This window comes from Chlorocebus sabaeus, chromosome X (genome assembly GCF_047675955.1).
Source record: "Chlorocebus sabaeus isolate Y175 chromosome X, mChlSab1.0.hap1, whole genome shotgun sequence".
Taxonomy (NCBI): domain Eukaryota; kingdom Metazoa; phylum Chordata; class Mammalia; order Primates; family Cercopithecidae; genus Chlorocebus; species Chlorocebus sabaeus.
The window spans coordinates 50484280-50508024 of NC_132933.1; the positions used below are offsets into that span (position 1 = coordinate 50484280).

The following is a 23745-nucleotide window of genomic DNA, read 5'->3' on the forward strand; positions in this document are numbered from 1 at the left end:
TGGTGAAATCCCCTCTCTACTAAAAATACAAAAATTAGCTGGGCATGATGGCAGATGCCTGTAATCCCAGCTACTCAGGAGGCTGAGGCAGGATAATCACTTGAGCCCAGGAGGTGGAGGTTGCAGTGAGCTGAGATTGCACCATTACACTCCAGCCTAGGTGACAGAGTGAGACTCCATCTCAAAAAACAAACAAACAAACAAACAAAAACCTTATCAAATTCAAACCAAAATCATACCACTCACACTCTCAGACCTCTCAGACTATTACAGTAGAATAAAAATAGAAAACAGTATTCAGAAAATTGCTCAAAACTATAAAATTACATGGAAATTATACAAAGTGTTCTTTTTTTTTTTTTTTGAGACAGAGTCTCGCTCTGTCGCCCAGGCTGGAGTGCAGTGGTGTGATCTCAGCTCACTGCAACCTCTGCCTTCTGGGTTCAAGTGATTTTTCTGCTGCAGCCTCCTGAGTAGTTGGGACTACAAGTGTGTGCCACCACGCCCAGCTAATTTTTTTGTATTTTTAGTAGAGACAGGGTTTCACCATATTGGCCAGGCTGGTCTCGAACTCCCGACACAAAGTGTTCTTTAATAACTCTTGGATAAACAATGAAATTAAGGCAGAAATCAAGGAATTATTTGAAACTAATGAGAACAAAGATACAACATATCAGATATCAGAATCTTTGGGACACAGCTAAACCAGTTTTAAGGGTGAAGTGCTAAATGTCCACATCAAAAAGTTAGAATGACTTCAAATTAACAACCAAACATTACACCTAGAGTAACTATAGGAACAAAAGCAAACCAACCCCAGAGCTAGCAAAAGACACAGAATAACCAAATCAGAGCTGAACTGAATAAAATTTATTTGCACAAAAACATACAAAAGGTCAATTAGTCCAGGTTGGCTCTTCAAAACAATAAATAAGATTGATAGACTGCTAGCTACATTAATAAAGAGATAAGATCAAAATAAACACAATCAGAAATGACAAAAGGGACATTACTACTGACTCCACAGGAACACACACACACACACACACACACACACACATACACACAAACCCCTCACAGACTACTTTGAACACCTATATGCATAAAAACTAGAAAACCTCGAATAAATGAATAAATTCCTGGAAACATACAACTTCCCAAGATTGAACCAGGAAGAAATTGAATCCCTGAACAGACAAATAATGAGCTCTGAAACTGAATGAGCAATAAAAACCCTACAAACAAGAAAAAGCCCAAGGCCAGATTGATTCACTGTCAAATTCTACCAGATGTATAAAGAAGAACTGAGACCATTCCTACTGAAACTATTCCCCAAAATTGAGGAGGAGATACTTTTCCCTAACTCATTCTATGAAACCAGCATCATCCTGATCAAAAACCTAGCAGAGACAACAACAACAAACACTTCAGGCCAATTTCTTTGATGAACATAGATGCAAAAATCCTCAACAAAATACTAGCAAACTGAATCCAGCAGAACATCAAAAAGCTAATCAATCATGATCCAGTAGGCTTTATGTCTAGGATGCAAGGTTGGTTGAACATATGTAAATCAACAAATGTGATCTATCACATAAACAGAACTAAAAACAGGACAAGGTCATCTCAATATATGCAGAAAGGCTTTCAATAAAATTCAACATCCCTTCATGACAAAACCCTCAATGAACTAGTGGTTGAAGGAACATACCTCAAAATAACAGCCATATATGACAACTCCACAACCAATATCATATTGAACAGCCACAAGGTGGAAGCATTATCCTTGAGGACTGGATGCCCACTCTTGCCACTCCTATTCAACATAATTCTGGAAGTCCTAGCCAGAGCAATCAGGCAAGAGAAAGAAATAAAAGGTATCTAAACAGGAAGAGGGGAAGTCAAACTATCTGTTTGCAGATGATATTACTCTGTACCTACAAAACCCTATAATCTGCCCTAAAGTTCCATGAACTTCAACTTTAGCAAACAAAATCAATATACACAATCATTAGCATTTCTATACACCAACAATGTCCAAACTGAGAGCCAAGTCAAGTATGCAATCCCACTTACAAAAACAACAAAAACAAAAACCTAGGAATACAGTTAACCAGGGAGGTGAAAGATCTCTACAAAGAGAATTACAAAACACTGCTCAAAGAAATCAGAGATGACCCAAACAAATGGAAAAACATTCCATGCTCATGGATAGGAAGAACTGCTATTGTTAAAATGGCCATACTACCCAAAGCAATTTATTCAATGCTATTCCAATCAATCAATGACATTCTTCACAGTTTTAGAAAAAACTATTTTAAAATTCATATGGAACCAAAATAGAGCTCAAATAGCCAAGGCAATCCTGAGGAAAAGTAACAAAGCCAGAGACATGTTACCTGGCTTCAAACTATGCTACATAGCATACCTGACTTTGAGTGGCCACAGTAACCAAAACAGCATCGTACTGGTACAAAATCAGACACAGAGACCAATATAACATAATAAAGAGCCCAGAAATAAAGCCACACACCTACTACCATCTGATCTTTAACAAAGTCATCAGAAATAAGCAATGGGGAAATAATCCCCTATTCAATAAATGGTGCTGGTATAACTGGCTAGCCATATGCAGAAGATTGAAACTGGACCCCTTCCTTACATCATATACTAAACTCAAGATGGATTAAAGACTTAAATGTAAAATCTAAAACTATAAAAAGTTTTGAAAGCCGGGTGCGGTGGCTCACGCCTGTAATCCCAGCACTTTGGGAGGCCGAGGCAGGCGGATCACAAGGTCAGGAGACTGAGGCCATCTTGGCTAACATGGTGAAGCCTCATCTCTACTAAAAACATTAGCCAGGCATGGTGGCGGGCACCTTTAGTCCTAGTTACTCGGGAGGCTGAGGCAAGAGAATGGCATGAACCCGGGAGGTGGAGGTTGCAGTGAGCCGAGATCGCGCCACTGCACTCCAGCCTGGGAGACAGAGAGAGACTCCATCTCAAAAAAAAAAAAAAAAAAAAAAAAAAAACCCTTGAAAAAAGCCTGGGAAATAGTATGCTAGGCATTGGCCCTGGCAAATATTTTATGATGAAGAAACCAAAAGCAATTGCAACAATACCAAAAATTAACTAATGGAACCTAATTAAATTAATAACTTCTGCACAGAAAAGGAAACTATCAACAGAGTAAACATACAAACTACAGAATGGGAGAAAATATTTGCAAACTATGCATCCAACAACGAACTAATATCCAGAATCTATAAGAAACTTCAACAAACATATAACAAAAAACAACCCTATTAAAAAGTGGGCAAAGAAAATGAACAGATACTTTTCAAAAGAAAACATATGCATGGCCAACAAGCATATGAAACAATGCTCAACATCACTAATCATTAGATAAATGCAAATCAAAACTACAATGAGATACCATCTCACACCAGTCAGAAGGGCTAATATTAAGAAGTCAAAAATTACAGATGCTAGCAAGGTTGTGGAGGAAAGGAAATGCTTATACACTTCTGGTGGGAATGTAAATTACTTCAGACATTGTGGAAAGCAGTGTGGTAATTTCTCAAAGGACTTAAAATGGAATTTCCATTCAACCCAGCCATCCCATTATTGGGTATATACTCAAAGGAATATAAATTCTTCTACTATAAAGTGACATGCACACATTCCACAGCACTATTCACAATAGCAAAGTCATGGAATCATCCTAAATGCTCATCAATGGTAGACTGGATAAACAAAACGCAGTACATATACACCACGGAATACTACACAATCATAAAAAGAATGAGAGCATGTTCTTTGCCGCAACATAGATGGAGCTGGATGCCATTATCCTAAGTGAACTAATACAGGAACAGAAAACCAAATACTACATGCTCTCACTTATAAGTGGGAGCTAAACATTGAGTACACATGGGCACGTGTATTTGAGAGTAGAAGGTGGGAGAGGATTGAAAAACTACCTATCGTGTACTATGCTTATTACCTAGATGATGAAATAATCTGTACACCCAACCCCTGTGACATGCAATTTACCTATATAACAAACAAGCAAATATACCCCTGAGCCCCCAGCCTAAAGTAAAAGTTAAAAAAGTATTAAGTGAATAAAGAAATGAATTATACTTGAATATAAAAATAAAAGAAAGAACTTTCATACTGGGATATTAGGAGTATATCTGATAAATATTATTCTGATTTCATTATATTAATGTAAAATTTTAGAGTATCTGAGGTTTTAAAAGGATGCTTTCAAAAACTTATTAAGAAATTCTTGCCAAGACATTTGTGTATATGAGCAAGTGTTACAAATATCATCTGTTACAGAAACTACGGTAAAGGAGCTTAATTTTTACAACTAGGATACTGGGGAAATAAAGTTTACAGCATCCTACGATGAAACACCAGTTAATATAAAAATATCGAACGTATACTGTAACATAATTTCGAATGTTATAGAAATTTATTTCCATGAAAAGATGGTAATAAAAATTTAAAGAGGGGTACAAAGACTCGAACAAGTAGTCTGGATCCATTTTTCCCTCATACAAGTCTGATTTTCCAGTGGTCAAAGAATAAAAATTAAAATGACCTTTTTATTCTGATATAGAGCTCTCTTTTCAGCACAGTAAGAGACAACGATTTCTGTCTTGAGCCCATCAATATCCCTGGGACTACTGAGAATGTCCGCTTTGCCACCCAGAGTTCCAGAAAGCTCTGTACGGTGGGCTTGGGCCACAGCCTCTCCCTCCCACCTTCCTGCTCGCGATGTTCTAGCTGTAGTTCCGCCTTCTGTCACGAGAGGGCACCACGGTACCACCATTATCGAACTCCTCGCTCAAGGGTCTGCAAAGAGCAAAAAATAACAATACTTCCCTTAAAACTTAGCTTATGAAACTGATTACTGAGTAATTCTAATTCTGTCGGAAAAAAACCCTGATGATAGGTGTAAAATAAGTCTGTATATATGTATGGCATCAACAATGAAACATCAGACAGCTCTGGCGCACGTTGGCAATCATTAGTTAGCATTAATAGGTCAGTGCAAGGCAGGCAGAAGGTGACTGAGAGAGGATGGGGGTGCCTAAGTGGGTCCTGGGCAGCTGCGTCCATAATGTCCTGGAGAGGGGATGAGTGAGAGGGAGTGAGAGGTTTGAGAAGCCTGTACAAGGGTAGGGTAATGGAGGGTGAACACCCAGCTCTCTGAAAGGGACCCCTCTGCAGTGTGGACACCTCAATCTACAGAGGAGGGAAGAAGAGATAAATCAATGAATTCGATGTAGATTTGGGGTAAACAGCAAATAGGACTGTTTTTAATATGCATGTGAATTTTCCAAACAGAATTGTTATTATAATAAATATTTTCATAACATTCATTACTCCGTAAAATACACTTCTGTTCATTAAAAAAGAACAAAGGTGAATATAGCTGTGATGCCTCCTGGTGGCCAGAGAAATTATTGCACATCTGGGAGAAGAGTTGGGGCAGGAGAGGGGAGGGAGGAAGAGAGGGTGGAATCTAATTAATGGCATCAGGCACAGTATTCTGGAATTTTTCACATACTTGTCATAATTTGTGTGTATCCATTTATCTAGGTTATTTTTTAAAAGTATATTTTCTGGGATATATAAATCTTTTTCTTTCATTTAGAATTTTTCAACATCAATAATATTGTTACTTAAAAACTATATGGGTCATAATTTTAAAAAAAAGTTTAGCGGATCACGAGGTCAGGAGTTTGAGATCAGCCTGGCCAACATGGTGAAACCCCACCTCTACTAAAAATACAAAAATTAGCCAGGCATGGACGGCACCTGTAATCCCAGCTACTTGGCAGGCTGAGGCAGGAGAATCTCTTGAAACCAGAAGGCAGAGGTTGCAGTGAGCCGAGATGGAACCACTGTACTCCAGCCTGGGCAACAAGAGTGAAACTCCATCTAAAAAAAAAAAAAGTTTAATACTCTGGGATCATGTAATGGCAGACCCCAAGGAGATAAGATCATTCCCAGCCCCAAAAGCATGAAGACAAAATGAGAAAAACTTCAAAATAATTCAAAATTAACTGTTGATAGGGAGATAACAAGGGTATTTTTCTGGTTTACTTAGTCACTCCTAAAATCAGTAACCTTATATGAATAATGGTGATGATATTGGGTGATTTGAATGATACTTAGGATTATAGAAAACTAAATACATTTGAAAACATCTTGAGGCGTGCGTACTATCCTTTGAGGAAGATTAAAGCATTAACAGGCCTGGAGGCATCAAGTCAAAACAGAAAAATACCTTAAGTATTCCAAAGTTAGCTGCTGATCTGGAGAGAACAAGCTGTCTCTCTTATTTGCATAAACTTTCCTAAAGGCAGCACCCTGATGTGAATAATGGTCATAGTCATGGGTACTTTGGATGGCAGTTAAGATTAAAGGAGATGAGGTGTAAAGTGCATTTGCTTTCGGTGCAAGTTACTTTCCCTCTCTCCAGCTCACCTGTCTCAAGGCCAACACCTGAGCTTCCACCTGAGTCCATTCACCACTTCAAGGATCAGCCAACTCGTGTGGCCCTACACCCAGGTCTCTTGGTACAAAGCATGAGATTTCACTTCCTCTGTCTTCCTCATCACCCAGAGGGGTTGTGGAGTGGGGACCTGTGGGGCACAATAGCCGGGGAGTGGAATCTGACCATTTCTCAAGGCCTGGAAGCCCGTCTTCTAAAAGGGAGGCTGCCCAGAGCCATCTAGGGAGGGTGAGCCATCTAGGGAACCTCATTCCAATCTTGCCACTTTCCTGGGGAGGTGACTTAGGCTCTGTGAGGCTGAGCTTGGTCAACTGTGAAATGGGATTGACCATACCATCTCTACAGAGCTGTCCTGAGGGGTAAATGAGAAAACCTCTTGAGAATATACGGCATGGAGTTGGACTTCAATTATCTTTAAATGTTGGGACACAGCAGTAGGGACTCACTGGGCCTCAGGGTTAAGGCAGGCATTGTGAAAAATCATTTCTCATTACTTCCCTTTATAAGAAAACAGATAGTTGAAGAAAGCAAATATTCCTGTGATATGCGTTGAGTTCAAAGTTTTGTAGACAGTAGTTTCTCTACTTCTTGGGTGTTATCAGAAGCTTATAAGAGCTGTTCAACATCATTCCCCTGGGCTGACCCAAATCCAGTTTCCCTTGCCTGGAATACAGGTATGTCTTTGAACTCACCTGGTGATCTCAGTGATAGATAGCAAAGTAAGCAAAGTGTGATGTCTGCCTAATGGCTCCTCTGGACTACTTAGTATTTTAATGTATGTACAGGAAAATTCTGGACTCATCCTGCAGTCATCAGTGCAGGAGTCCTCAGGTCATGTATTATCCAGCCACATCACACCAGGATTTCAGCCACCTGCTGCCTTCTGGAGACGCACAAATCCAATAGTTAGCAACATTTTTTGACACATAATTGTCTATTCTTTTGTTAGGTAATAACTAAATGTTTACTGAGCTCAGATTTCATGCTGTCCCAGTGGAGGCATCTCATTAGCTCTGAATTGGAAATGAGAGGGTAAGAAAGGATATGAATATATGGGCAACTTCAAATGTTAAATTTGAGATGAGATGGCTCCTTCCCATTATTTTTTCCTTTGAATTTTTCTAGCTGCCCATTAATGTTTAAACTTGATCAAGTTTCAAGTAATTTAAGATTTTTCAAATGTCATTCGTTGGACTTACCAGCATCCATTGCAGCCACATGATGGAGATATCTCTTCTATCTCTCTTTATTGCTTTCTGTCTCCTTTACATTCTTTTTCTTTACAGTCAAAGTTCCATAAAGAGTTTTCTACATTCCCTGTTAATATTCTCCACTTTCCACTGACTATCCCACTGCACTATGGCCTCTGTCCACAAGATCAAGTAACACATGTGAATTCAAACACCTCCAAAGTGTGTTTCTTGTGCAATTAAAAAATAATAAATGAAATGGAAAAGTCTACTCATGTCAAACAACCATCACACAAAATGAGATCAGGTTCTAAATGAGATGCATCCCTAAACCAGTCAAGGGATTTGGATAGTAGTTTGGACATATGAAAACTAACTACAGGGAATCACTGTCTTCTTTCATCAGCTTGGCTCAGGTGAGGTTCCAGATGTACAGGGTAACCCCACATGAGTTACAGTTTGAGTTAAATACAAGTAGTCTGGACAAATAGAAGGTGTTTCATTAAAGAATACACTAAGTCATTGTTTTAGGCCAGTTCACTCCAGGGAAACTCTAGGTGCTTGAATACATCAGGTAAAAAAGGGGGCTTGAAAATAGTATCTGCAGATTTTATTAATGTTCCCTACAGCACATAAACCAAGTAAATGGGACTGTTTTGGCAAGTTGGAAAGAGAGTATACATGACATGTAGGCATATATGGCAAATCCCACTGTTGAAATCTGAACATGTATTTGTTCTCCTTATGTTTCTTCCTTCCTCTTATTCCATGAGGTAGTCATGCATTTAGAGATAAAAATGTAAATTAAAAGTAAAACCTTAAGCCCCTCAACTGACTGAACAAACCTCCTCATGGCCAGGAGGACCCCCAAAAATCCTTAAAACTGAGTTCCTGGGCATGACAGGAAGTGGGGTCAGATACAACTTGTTATGCTCCCTCTCTTTTGTGGTTTAGATACAACAATTGACCAGCATTAATGTCAAATAGAGATCATAAGACTGGCAGAACAGACTCTTTGTGGCAATAAGATATCAAATTATAAATAAGACCTAAGGCCATGCCAGGAAAGGGTTAAGTCACACACTCTACACTTAAAGTATAAACTGCGTTCTAATTGACACAAGCTGTCCTTTTCATTTTTCTCCAGTAGCTAAACAAGTACTGGCCTCAAGATAAGCAACATTAAAACAACTTGCAGCTCATCCACCACTAGATGCTGATCCCCAGCCCCTGTTCCACCAGCAATGGCTACAGTTTTGATTGGACAAGAGACTGATTTCGATAACTTTCTTCTGATTAGAAGATCACCAACAATGGACCGGTTCTGGCCAGTTTAAAGAGGGCAGGACTTGAGTGCCTTTGTGTTCTGAAAAGTTCTTTTGACGTATAGGGCCTAATTGTGATACATTTAAATGTGAAGTCTCCACCCCAAGGTGAACCTGGTCCATATGTATAACATACATGTTTGTTCAGTACCCATGTGCCAGGACCCCCTTCATAAATATTCATAGCTCCTCCTATAACGTGTTGTGTATGTATCTTTGTCCAACCCCTTCAGCTTAAATTCCTGTCTTAACCTCTCACTCCCTCAAAAGTGTCTGCTTCTGGGCTTCTTCCAGTGGCTACATTCCCAGCCCGTCAGAATGGCCACGCTGCAGGCTGTAATCTTTAATAAGAAATAAAGCCATCCTTTTAAAAATTTATAAATTGGTGATATTTCAGTTCACAAAGCCATATCATTAAAAATACCATATTTCGTGTGTGGATCTATTCAAATGTAATAAAAATATAGAGAAATGTCTTAAAAATGTAAACCCCAAATTTTGCCTAGTGGTTACCTGTGAGGAAGAAGGAACCTAATGTAATCAGAGAACACTTCAAAGTGAATTTTAATTGCATATGATGTTTTATGTTACCATAGAAGGTTCTATTCTATAATTTTGTGTATTTCTGAAATATTTAATAAAAACTACTGTTTCTATATTTGATTCTGAATTCAAAGGAGATTCCTACTAATTTAAAATTTTAGGAAACATAATGAGCTCCAGAGATAAATTAATCAATAACCCCATGGCTGATTTTTAAAAATGTATCATTTTTGTGAATTACTTCCCACTTGATTATCTATGCAGACATATTTAATGTATATGCATTACACATGGATTTCATTTATCTGCAGACCTAACATTTGCTAAAGATCATTAAATTAATTATTAATTGTGCCCAAATATCCTACCCACTCTCTCTGACTCCAAAACCACACCTCCCCTCTATTGGGAAATAAAATCTTTTCCTGTGAAAGGGTTGAGGCTAGGACAGAAGTGACTCCCCATAGTCCTGTACATAAGGACAGATCTGGTATTTGGGACCCAGGTCTCCTGATATCATCTGTTTCCCAGAAGACCCATCTTCATGGTCTGTCATTCTGTGCTGTCTCCTTTCTGAGGCTCAGTGAGAGGTTGCTATTAACATGTCCAAATGGAAGGTAAATGACGATGTTAGAAAAGGACATCAAATAAAAAAAAATGAAATTATTTTCTTTCTCCTCCACTCCACGCATCAGGTAACTTCTACAAAGAAAAGACAGAAAAGCTTTTCTCTCATAGAAATATGTAAACATTTTATTTCCTGCTGCTTCAACTCTAATTGACCTCTAGGAGATGTTCATGTAAACTATGTCTTTTGTAGAAGAGAAAACACAGGGAAAGCCAATACATATATTTGTTGTAGCATTACATGTTAGACACTTCACATAGGTTTAAGCATTGTACATTTTCTTCCCACAACAGTTCAGCGAGGTATGTATCAATATGCCCATGTTACAGATGCCCCAGTTAAGGTTCACAAGGGGTAACTCACTATTATTGGGTCACATATCTAAGTAGAAGCAGGAATAAGATCTACCAAATATTTATATATATATATATATATATATATATATATATATGAGATAAATACACTCATTTATATATAATATATATAATACACAAACAGGCCCACTTATATGTATTATTTAGCAAATTGAGATGAATATTTTTAAAGTTCTTTCTGTTTTCATCCAGTATAATAGGCTAGGACATAAATCTGCATTACTTTAGTTCTTTAGTTACTATAATTTCACTTGTTTTTTTTTTTTTAAGGCAGAGTCTTACTCTGTCGCCCAGGCTAGAGTGCAGTGGCATGATCTCAGCTCACTGCAACCTCTGCCTCCCGGGCTCAAGCAATTCTCCTGCCTCAGCCTCCCGAGTAGCTGGGATTACAGGCACATGCCACCATGCCCGGCTAATTTTTGTATTTTTAGTAGAGATGGGGTTTCACCATCTTGGCCAGGCTGGTTTCAAACTCCTGACCTCATAATCCACCCACCTTGGCCTCCCAAAGTGCTGGGATTACAGGTGTGAGCCACCTCGCCCAGCCAACTTCCAATGTGTTTAAAAGTTTAAAATCCCTTTTATCAAAATAATAATTGAAAGAGTCCAGAAACATCTATAAGGAATAAAGAACAACAGAAAAAACACTATTACAGTTCAATAGAATAGATTTCCATATTCCTCTTGAGATAGCCAAATTCTGTTTGATGGTTGAAGCAGGAAGTACAAGATCTGATTCATCCTCAATATATGTAGAGTAAATATTGAAGACTATACTATAAGTGGCAGATATTAACAGGACTTTATTGACCATGCCATTGAAAGAGCCGGGCACTCAGGCACTTACCACTGTTCCGGGCACATTGTCACCCATGAATGTATTAATTAATAAATTTGTGAGATATATCCTAGGATGGGGTACATATTTTCCTTATATTCTAAATAGACAGGATCTGAATATCACCACATTGGGCAGTAGGTTACTTTGGCCTCAAATGACATTTTCTCTTCTCTTAAAAAATATCTCCCCTTGAATGCAGTGTTTTCCAGATGTTATAAACCACCAATCGAATTTTGTCAGATCCACTTCCTGGGTATTAAATGCATCTTCCCCCAGGTCAAAGGACTCAGGGCAGCCCAGGAATCATCTCCTGCATCTTCTTTACTCCCTACCTTGAGTAAGTTGGCAGAGAGATGAATTTAGAGAGAAATGAAAGGGGCATTGTGGGCCCACCTAGTAAATCACTGAAGGCATCCAACAAGGATGCAGAGTGATAGGGTCAATTTTGCATGTGGGAACATGTGAAGATACCATGACTAAAATCCAGAAATAAACCATCGCATCCCAGGAGGAAATCCTGCACAGAGATTCTACAGAAAACAGTTGAAAAGGTCATGTAATATGGACAACAGGAAAGCTGCCCATTTGAGTAAATTATGGTAAGCCATGAGTCTACAACAGCACAGAGCTGCCTAAGCAGAAGGGGGCATTTGGTCAACACATGCAGCTCTGTTGGGGTAGGATCATAAATTTAACTCTACAAAAATAACTGCAAAGATGCAACATGTAAATGATAGTATAGGTGAGTGTTAAATTGTGCCTAAACTTGTCAGAGCAGTGTTGAGTTGTGACACAACTCACTGAGTTGATGAAAGGAGCTGAGGCAACAGAGAAAAGCCTCATGAAAAATCTCAGGGAGGATACAAGGAGAAAACAAATGAAAGCATGGAAAGTGTGACCTCCTGGAGAGAGTGTTCTGGCTAAGAATGTGCCTCCAGGAGGAAGGCATAAACATGCTGGCAGATGGGAGACCATTGGACCTGGGGTCAGAGAGAAACTATAGTGGGTGTATGATTTCCAGACAGCCTGAGGACCCAATTAGTGGTAAATCCTTCCTCTTGACATTTGCTTCTCACTTTAATGAAGGCTTAGGGCACTGACATCAACCACTTCACTATTTTCAGTGCTCCTGTCTCCTTCCTGCACCCATGGACCTGTGAGAGGTCTTCAGGACACTTCTGTTCTCACCAAATTTGTGTAATTTCAGGGTGTAAAGGTGACATGCAGCATCTCACCGAAGCAAATGTGTTCTTCCACTATCAGTCCTAAATCTGGATGGCCTCAGACCTGGAGTGCCCAGTCAGTTATCTCAGAGCCCTGTCCACTCCCCTGGGAGGCCCCCACTCTTCACTCCAGTCAGGCTGGACTCCCTGTTCCCTTTCTATTTTATGAGGTACAGGTGTTTTCTCCAGGAACCAGCAATCTCTATTCTAAGAATCTATCCCAAACATACATTTCAAAAACACAAAAAGGCAGAAGAACAAGGTCATTCCTAGAAGAACAATTTGTAACAGGACAAGACTATAAATAAGACAAATGTCTACCAATAGGGGATTGACTGAATAAGGTGCATCTACATGTTAGAGTACAATGCACATATACCAAGCAAGGAGGACTCTTTCTCTACTGCCATGTAATGATTTTCAAGATATACTATTAAGTGAAAGAAGCAAGGCACAGAAAAATGTGAGGAGCTGTTGCTGTTCAATATGGTAGGCACTGACCACATGTGGTTATTTAAACAAGGTATTTTAGATATATTTTATTTTAGATAAAACTAAAAATTTAGTTCCTCAGTTGCATTCACTGCATTTCATATATTCAATGCCACAGGTAGCTAGTGGCTACTGTGTTTGACAGTGTAGACACAGAATATGTTCACCTCTACAGAAATTCTACTGGACTCCACTAATGTAGAATATGCCACCTATGAAATAGGAGAAGTCTAATATAAATATTACATTTGGTTATAATATTATAAATTTGAATGTTAAAACAAAAATTGATCAATAGCATGGGCAACATAGCAAGACTGCCTCTCTACTAAAAATTGAAAAGAAAAACATAGCTGGGTGTCGTGATGCATGCCTGTGATCCCAGCTACTGCAGAGGCTGAAATGGAAGAATTTCTTGAGCCTGGGGAGTGGAGAGGCTGCAGTGAGCTGTGATTGTGCCACTGTATTCTGGCCTGGGTGACAGAATGAGACCCTGCCTCAAAAAAAATTGATCAAAATGACTGCATGTAAGGGATGGAGGAACAGCCCAGGATGGAAGACAATCATGTGTATTCCCTGAAAAATATAATACATATTTGCTGGATCCATGCACAGAAAAGGACAAGAAACAATGACCAATCTAATAGCAATGAGCAACCCTAGTCTCCAGATTGAATTTACTGAAAACATTTCCCATTAAAAGGAATCAGGTTATTTGGAGAAATGATTTATTCCAGGTCTGAGTAGGAATTGTAGCTGATGACTCTGGACCCAACTAACATACCAGAAGACATGTCAAAAAGACCAGAAGCCAAACTAGAGGGGCTCCCACTTCACGAAGATAAAACTATTTGAAGGTCAAATAAAATAATGTAATAGAGTCAATCAAGACAAACATAGAAGTATCTAGATCTAATGAAAATACTCCAAAAGAAAAACAAACAAATTATATTTATTGCTCACGTTTGTAGGACCCCAGGGAAACATCTAATTATTTCTTCTCATGGGAACACAAACATCTGGTTGAAGGAAGCAAATATCTCTGTAATATGCATTAAGTTCAAAGTTTTAGAGAAAGAAAGGATTCTGCATTTTGAAGTATTTCATTGTCTTATAGAAGCTACTCAACATCATGCTTCTAAGCACACCCAAATCCAGCTTCCCAGGTTGTGGGTGGTGGCAGTGTGCAAGATAGGCATGACTGGGAACTCACCTGGCAAGCTCAGAGATAGATAGCCCTAGGGACGCAAGGTTTGGTGTTTGCCCAGAGGCTGCTACTGGGCTACTTGCTATGTTGATATATTTATAGAAAAATTCTGGACCTGTCCTGTAGCCACCTGTGCACAGGTCCTTAGGTCATGCATTAGCCAGCCACAGCAACCAGCAATTCAGCCACCTGCTGCCTCCTTGAGGGACAAAAATCTTAGCACTACTGGCATACCTTTGACACACAATTATCCATTCTTTCATTTGCCAATTACTAAATGTTTATATGATATATGTGTGTGTATATATACACACGTGTATAACCTTTAAATTCAAATTTTGGAAAAGGGTTTTCTACATTCTTCATTTCCCTTTGATTGCTTATCCTACTGTACTATATCTTCTGTCTAGATGATTGCAATGAATGTCCTCTCACCAAGGTCATAATCATCCACCTTTTCTCATTTTTCTCATCTAGTTTTTCATATAAATATATTAATATACAAAGTATTCATTTTAGTAACCTCCCAAAGTACGCATGCTTGCGCAGACTGCTTCTTTCACCTAACAACAGAGCTTTGACAGTCTCCCAGGCTTTGGAGCATGATGTACTCGACACAAATCTAAGCTGTCCCTCTCCCTAACTGTGTGGTCTCAGGCAGTCTTTACTCACTCTGTACCTCAGATTTTCATCTACGAAATGGGAATTAGTAACAGTTTCTACCTTGGAAGGGTGCTCTGAAAATTGAATGACTCAATGCCTAAAAAGGACTTGGCAAAGAATATGTTTTAGCCATTTTAATTTCTTTTCTTCTGTCTTTACTGGCCATTAGTATCTCTACTATCCCTATGGGATAGACTCATGTTTATTCATAATCAATAAACTTTGAGGTGTGTTCTCAGTGAAACAAGCAAGTTATATTAAATGTAGGATGAACCTTATCTTTTGAAGATAAGTATATAAATACATACATTTCTGAATAAGTTTATAAGTACCTGCATAAGAAAACTTCTGAAATAATATTATACAGATGAAAACATTAGGATGTTTATTTCAACATTCTTGATCTATAAATGTGAAAAAAGAAGTGGCTATAGACCTTGGCGGGTTGCATTTCAGTGGCGGGGTGGGGGAACAAAGCACCATTAGATGAGCAATGAGGACTGAGGTGGAGGAATGTGAGTTGAGTATTGAGAATTCTTCATAGAACTTTGGTTGCAATGGAGAGAATATATGTAAAGAGAACCGTAACTGTGGATGTAGAGAGGGGTCCAGGGTATTAAATTATGTTTTAAAATTATCAATGATAAGAGACTCTGTCACATTGAATATTAAGAGGAAGGGGCCATCTCTTTTTAGATCTACAAACTGAATTCACCACGCCTCTATTTCCACACTTCACTTCCTTGTTTCTACTCTGGGGAAGCTAAAACTTCACAAAAGGGATTGTGTAGAGTTTGGCCTTAATGTCTATTAACAGTAGGGAGGGAGGGAGGGAGGGAGGGATGGATGGATGGATGGATGGATGGATGGATGGATGGAAGGAAGATATGTCAAACAGCTGCTGGTAATTTATGGTATTTTCTCTCTCAGGACAGAGTTCTCACACAGGTGACTGAATCTGTGGCATTGGTGGCTGAGAGCAGGAAGTTTTGCAGGTCTCTGCAACTGATGGCAGCAAGATGGGAGCACCCAGCTTCAGTGTTCAGAAGCAGATTTAGGCCGACTTCCACACCTTACATCCTGGAGTGATCCACCCTGACTTGAACAGGTGAGGTCTCAGACAGGCTTGCTTTCCACAATGGGGAAAAGATTACAGCCTGCTCAGAAGCGTGTTGTGGTCCAGCTCTTGTGTCATTCAAAAAGAATCCACAAAGTGCAGATCCAGATTCTCTCCGAACTTGAACTCAACCAATGTCATGGAGAGACATTCTTAATCCCCTTCTATGAAAACAGTGTCATTAGAAGCACCCAGAGGCCACACACCCACCCTGGAAATGTAATGCCAGCAGTAGCTCTAGAACGTGCAGGCTCATGTGCCTGTTGCTCATTGTTTTTAGGCTACATATGAAAATGGACCATTTTGCAATAAAAATATAATGCAATGATGATTATCAGAGGATTTTGTATACTAGGGAATTTTTAAAGTTATCTGAACATCAAATTAAATGTAATGACAATGAAAGAATTTCCACCTGTCATGTCATCCAAATATAAAAAGAAACCATTCAGGATTCCAGTAAGGTGGGCATGCGGGGAAGTCTACCCTGTTTCATATTGGTGGTGGGGATGTCATTTAGTACAACCTCTTTCCAGGTTGATTTGGTAATTTCTATTAAAGACTCTATGTATCCCCCATCTGCATGTGTTTGGGGACTGCTCCTTCAAGTATTCATCCTCAGCATGACCCCTGCCCCTCTGAGAGTGCATATTCTTCCTGACACAGGAACTGTCTGCAGATTCCAGTTTCTAAAGCAATGGCCCAGACACACTCCCTTGTCTACAGAGTAGGAAACTTAGGTCTGACAAGGCTCTCTGTCTTTCAGAAGAGAGACAGAACTGGCAGACTGGCTTCAGAGCTGAAGATACAGATTTCAGTAGTGACCTGGGTCAGCAGGAAAGCAAGATTTACTTGGTTATGGTGTGATGTGCAGCTCAGCATCAGTCTGCCTGGGGGCATATAGGGTGCAGGTCTCTGCTTTTCCACTTAGTGGCAGGATGCTCCCTAGCCAGATTGCTTAACCTGCAAACATCACTGTTTCTTCAGCTACAGGATGGTGTAGAGATTATATCCTCTACCTCCCAGGAATGTTGTGAGAAATTCATGAGATAGAAAAGTACCAGCGTTCAGGAAGGGTGAGTCCCCATGGCTCCCTGAGGCCAGAGATACTGCTCTTCTGCGGTACTTTATTTATAATCACCCTATGACAATGCACAAATAAATGGTCATTCAATTACAAAAGAGTACGAGGACTTCCATTTAATCAGTTTATCCAATATTGATTACTATAATAATCCACAGTGCAAATCGGAAAGTAATTACATGGAAATCACTTCTCCTTCCTTCTCATCTAAGGTCTCAGAAGTGCTTTCCCAGATGTGATCTCATTAACCTCTATATAGATCTGAGAGGTGTTAACCAAAACTGGCCAGCACAGGGGAAATGACTCACCTAAGGCCTTATAATGGGCCTGGCCCCCCATGTTCTATTGCATTGTTTTTCTGCAAAGCCTCATCTTGCAGGGTTACATTATACATATTTTTCTTTTTCATTTTAGCAAAAGATAAAAATATATACTTTTTATTGTTAAGAAACATTTTCTTAAATAAGTACTTATTTCATTCCTTACTGAAATGGCTTTTTTCTTACTGACCCATTGAAACCATGTTGGCTATGTTCAACATAACTAGAGATATCTTTGGCATTTTCTTCCCTTAGCTTCATATCTTGTAAAACATCTTGTACAAAAAAGTAAATTTACAGAAAAACATACGTATAAATCACTTATTAATCCCCAAATGTAGTAAAATAACATAGCAAAAACTTTATCAAATCCATTTTGTGCACAAACTGGACAGATCTGTTACATATAATCTCTATATGCATCTGCAGTGTTTTATAAATTGGTGCTTTGACATCAAAAAGGAAGTATACAAAAAGGCCCCTCTTGTAATATCAATGACTCGGAATGATCTCACTATCATTGCATCTCAAATTCCCTTGAATTTATACTCATCACTGCCATATCACCATTCTTACAAAAGCGGTTAAGGAAAAAGATGCAGTGTGATTATAAGTAACATTCAAAATTTCATGTTATCAAGAGTTGAGCAGAGTACTAATTTTCCCTTTACAAACACATGCACATCCACGTAGAAATTCAAAGTCAAACTGCATAAAGTGCTTTTATCGACGGAAGGCATCACACACATTCCCAAGCAGCACTGTTCCCATGAGAAACTGAAAACGTTATTTCTTTGAATCTGGAATGCATCTTCCCTCTTCCAGGTGTAACCATTCAGTTTTTCCTGGAGCGATTCCAGTTTGTTTCCTTTTGGTGCCTTCCTTAAGAAATTTTGCAGTTGTTTCTGGTGCAGTTTTTGGGTAGGCTCTGGGGTGGGCAGACGATCTTCACTTTGCAGAGGCTGCTCCTTTTGTGGGTGGAGCTGGTGGTGAGGGAGTAGGAGAGGCCTCGCATCATCCTGGCATTCAGGCCCTTAGCCATGGAGAAGGACTTGAGGTGGCTTCTTAAGGCAATGGGGAGCGGGAGCTTGTCTACCAGATGCACAGGCGTGCAAGACACGATGGTGCGGCAGCAGAGGTCTTGCAAGCTCAGTACCTTGCTCGGCCTCCCGAGCCAGTTCAACCTGTGCCGCAGCAGCACGATCCTGGCCAGCTCCGTGAAAGACTCTATGATGTTGAAATTACACAGAGGGCTGACCTCAAAGAAGGTCACGCCCAGGCGCTCAGCATAGGCCTGGGCCTGCTCCCTGGGCACCTGCCTCTTGAATGCCAGATGTAGGCGATTCCCCACCAGGATTTTAGGGACACCAGGGGCATGCTCATCGATCTTCTTAATCCATCGATCCATACCCTCGAAAGACCAGCGGTTTGCAATGTCGTAGACCAGGATCACTCCTTGTGCACCACGAGAGTAGGAGCGGAATATGGTACAAAATCTTCCCTGCCCCGACGTATCCCAGAGCTTCAGCTTCACCCGCTGGCCGTCCAGCAGGATGGTGGTCGTCTTGTAGTCGATTCCCCCCAGGTGGCTGTACGGGGACTCGGCCGTGCCGTCCTGCAGGCTCTCCAGGATCTCGCCCTTGCCCACATCGCTGTCGCCCACCAGCAGGAACTTGAGCAGGAAGTCGTAGGCCTGGTCGGGGCTGCCTGGGGCGCTCATCGTGCTGGCCCCGCCCCGCGCCTGGGCCAGACCAGCAGGGTTGCACGCAGAGGCGGTGCCGGGCCTATTTTTCTTGAGAAATTAACATAGAACATAAAAAATGGGATGGCGAAGTTTATGAAATAAAGCGAAATGAGGTGGTGGCTTTGATGGTTTTCTTTTACAAACCCTGGGAAACTACTTCAGCGATTGTTTTACTTCTTCTTATCCAAAACAGAGTAGAGACACAGCAGTTAATTAATTCATCATTGAAACCTTACATTTCTCTTAACATTTCCATGTGATCGTTATGTAACGATGCCTTTTGGATTACGTCAAAGGACTCTCCTTTAAAGTAAGGACAGGTATGAAATAGGAAGGGGACTAAGATGTGTTGAGTACCGTATGTACCCTACGCTGTGTATGACGCTTAAAATAATTTGTTCTTTTACTTGTCAGAACAATTGTCTTTGGTAGCTATGATTGTTTCCATTTTACAAATGAGAAAAGGCAAACTCAGAAATGTTATGTAATTTTAAAAAATCTTGCTGTTAGTGTAGAGATCACAGAAATCACAATCCTGAGCCGGGGCTCTCCTCATATAATGCACCACACATCCTTTTTACTCTGTGGCCATGCAGGGTTTAGGAGTAAGTGTGAACTGCCTGTGCATGTGATCCTTGACAAGCCACGCATGTTTGCATGGGCACTAATACTTTTCTTGCTGCAGGTGGACATCTCCCAGAAATATAAGAGTCAAGATCTCAGAAGAGACATCTAGGATATGGATTTTGCTAGAGTGTCTCATAAATAATATTCACCCAAGAAAGATGTGTTGAAATAATGCATGCATCCATCAGTGAAGGGTTTTAGATTTAACACATGTACAGCTCCTATAACAAAACAGCAAAACTGACAAAATACGTAAATGGTTCATGGATGACAAAACGCAAATGGCCAATAATCATAAGAAAATGCATTCTAGCTCACTAATACATTAAGGAATGCAAATGAAACCATCTAAATACACTTTTATCATCTATCATTTGACAAAATTTAAATGTAGAAAAAGCTGAATAAGAATTTTTTTTTTAATTTGCAAAAGAAAAAGGTAAAAAGTGGTTCTGTGTGTGTCTGGGTATGGGGGCGGGATGAGGGACCAAATACATCAAGGAAATGGAAACACACTTATCAGTTATAAATACATTTAAATATTTTAAGAACGGGTACAAAGATGGTTAAAGAAATAAGAATGCTCAGACACATATAAGGGAGTTTAAATTACTGAAATCAAGCCCCAAAGGATAGATGTTTAAGCATGTAATGGATGAAACATTTTTCACATGTACAAAATATCCAGGTAAGAGGTTATTTGCTACAGCATTGCTGAAACCTTTTTAAAAAGGAAAAAATGAGAAGCATTCTAAGTATGCATCAATACAGAACAAACAATAACAAAGTTGTCTCCCTAATTTACACAAACTCCCCTAAAAACAATGCCATGATCTGAATGGTGGAATCTGACCATTTCTCGAGCCCTCGAAGCCCATATTCTTTTTTTTTTTTTTTTTTTTTTTGAGACAGAGTCTCGCTCTGTCACCCGGGCTGGAGTGCAGTGGCCAGATCTCAGCTCACTGCAAGCTCCGCCTCCCGGGTTTACGCCATTCTCCTGCCTCAGCCTCCCGAGCAGCTGGGACTACAGAAGCCCACCACCTCGCCCGGCTAGTTTTTTGTATTTTTTAGTAGAGACGGGGTTTCACCGTGTTAGCCAGGATGGTCTCGTTCTCCTGACCTCGTGATCCGCCCGTCTCGGCCTCCCAAAGTGCTGGGATTACAGGCTTGAGCCACCGCGCCCGGCCATGGAAGCCCATCTTCTAAAAGGGAGGTGCTCAGGGTCCTCTAAGGAGGATGAGGATACAATCTCTTTCTAATCCTGCCACTTACCTGAAGAGGCGACTTAGGTTCTGTGAGCCTGAGCTTGGTCATCTGTGAAATGGGACTGACCATACCATCCTTACGGAGTTGTTCCCAGGCATAAATGGGAAAACCTGTCCAGAGTATATGGCATGCAGTGGGAGACTTCAATGGCCCTTTAAATGTTGAGACATAGCAGTAGGGGTTGGCTGAGCCTCAAGGCCAAGGCAGGCATCGTGAAAAATCATTACTCATTGTTTCTCCTAATGAAAACACAGACGTCCATATAAAGAAGGCAAATCTCCCTGATACACCTTGATTTCAGAGTTTTAGAGATGGAGTTCTCTACATTCTTGTGTGTTTCATAATCTCACAAAAACTGTTCAACATCATGCCTCCAAGAAGAAACAAATCCAGTTCCCCATGCTGGTAAGAAAAAAACTGATCGGCGTAAATGTAAAAACATATGTTCCAGGGCATCCATACAATGAAACCCAGGTAGCAGTGACAAGGCTGTAGAAAGGTGACCGAGAGAGGTCGGAGGCAGTACAGCAGCATCTGGGGAACTGTGTCTATAGTGTCCTGGAGAGGGGAAGACTGAGAGAGAGTGTGAGAAGGTCTGAGAAGCCTGTACAGGGATAGAGTTATGGAGAGTGAATGCCTTGCTCTCTGGGAGGGACACCCCGCCCCCCGTCTCCAGCCCCTCCCCCTCTGACAGTATGGACAATTCAACCTACACTGAGAAGGGAAGAGATGATAAATCAGTGAATGCGATGTAGATTTGGGGGTCAACAGCAAATGCACCTGCTTTAATATACATGTGAATTTTCCAAACAGAACTAGAACCAAAGTAAACAAGTTATTTTGAAACATGTTACTCTGCAAAATGTACAAAAACAGAGATAGCCGTGATGCCTTCTAGTGGCCAGAGACAGAAACGCAGCTCTGATAATCTCAAACTGGGGACTCAGGAAGAGGGAGGGATGGAGGTTGGAGGTTAGCTCCAAGGTACCAGCCACAGTTTTCCGGAATTATTTACCTAATAGTAGCGATTTCCATGTATCCATCATGTTCCAGAATATATGAAACTGATATTGGTTCCAATTCCCTCTGCAACTAAAGTTGCATCCATGATTGTGTATTTGGGGTGGTAGAGCTAGAGGACACACACACACACTCACACACACACAAAACCTCTGTCAATTAGACTTGTTATTTACTTCTTTCACAATAAAATATAATATAATGAATGCTTTTTCAAATTAATGAACATTATGTACACCTTAACTTTGACAATTTGTTCCAAAGTTTTTTGTGTGTTCAAATTTTCATCAAAATACTTTTATTCCCAAATACAATTTTCAAACAGTATACAAGAGCATACTGATAAATCAAAATTAACCTGAGCTCTCACTGGTCAACTCCCACTCCTTAACCCCAAGGGGTCTGCTGTTCCTAGGATGGTGCATACTCTCCTGACATGTCCCTGTAGGTGAGGTGCACATCAACACGTTCACCTACACACACACGTTGTCTTCTCCAAAAGTGCAATCACGGTACTTATCTTTTGTATCTTGTCATTATAAATTCTCAAGATTTTAAAATGCATTTTATTAGTTCTTGAGGGGTTGGCATATTTTAGTATGTTTATTGTTCATGTACATTTCATTTAAATTCTCTGTTGAAATAGTTGCCATTTTGTTACTATGTTTCACAAATCATGGATACTAACCCAATTAAACTTCAAAATTTGACTTTAAAATTATACAGATCTTAAATTTCAAAAGAAAAAACATTGAAAAACACCTGGGGAGCAGGTACTGTCAGCCTGGAGGGAGATTAGAGCATTCAGGGCCCTGGAATAATGAAGAGAAAATGATAAAAGTTTAGAGTATTACGGAGTTTGTGCTGATCAGGAAACAACAAAGTTGTCTCCCTGATTTACATAAACTCCTCTAAAGGCAGCAGCCTAATTTGAATAATGGTCATAATGACCTTGGATAGCAGTTAAGATTAAAGGAGATGAGCTGTAAAGTGCATTTGCTTACGGTAATTTAGTGCATGTTTCTTTCCTTCTCTCTAGCTCACCTAGGCCAACACCTAAGCTGTCCCAAGGCCAACACCTAAGCTTCTGCCTAAGCCCACTTGCCACTTTAGGGATCAGCCCTCTTATGTGGCCCTACACCCAGATCTCATGGCATAAAGCACAGGATTTCACTTCCCCTGTCATCTTCAGAGGAGTTGTTGAGTGGGAACCCATGGGACCACAATAGCAGGGGAGTGGAATCTGACCATTTCTCAAGCCCTGAAAACTCATCTTCTAAAAGGGGGTGATCAGCGTCCTCTAGGGAAGGTGAGGGATGGGACCTCATTCCAATCCTGCCGCTTACTTGGAAAAGTGATTTAGGCTCTGTGAGCCTGAGCTTGGTTAGCTGTGAAATGGGATTGACCATATCAACCTTACAGAGCAGTCCTGAGGGGTAAATGAGAAAATCTGTTGAGAATATACAGCACTGAGTGGCCTTTAAGTATTGGTACACAGCATGAGGGACTGGCTGAGCCTCAAGGCTAAGGTAGTCATCATGAAAAA

The 23745-nt window shown here is 40.2% G+C and overlaps 1 protein-coding gene across 8 annotated transcripts in view; it reads right to left on the reverse strand.

Annotated features, from left to right (window-relative positions):
• LOC103232380 (ras-related protein Rab-40A-like) overlaps positions 1-23745 on the reverse strand; it is a 186544-nt gene that overhangs the window by 43654 nt on the left and 119145 nt on the right. Inside the window, exon 9 of one of the 8 annotated variants that reach the window (XR_012091933.1) lies at positions 4424-4866. The exons of 6 other annotated variants lie outside the window; for them this stretch is intronic. Coding sequence is in view for 1 of the 2 variants with exons in the window: in XM_073013503.1 (XP_072869604.1) it covers positions 18426-19262 (837 nt within the window). In the remaining variant the exon portion in view is untranslated. Of the gene's footprint in view, positions 1-4423; positions 4867-10818; positions 19335-23745 lie in introns of those variants that run through there. One more of the 8 variants, XM_073013503.1, reaches the window with a different exon arrangement.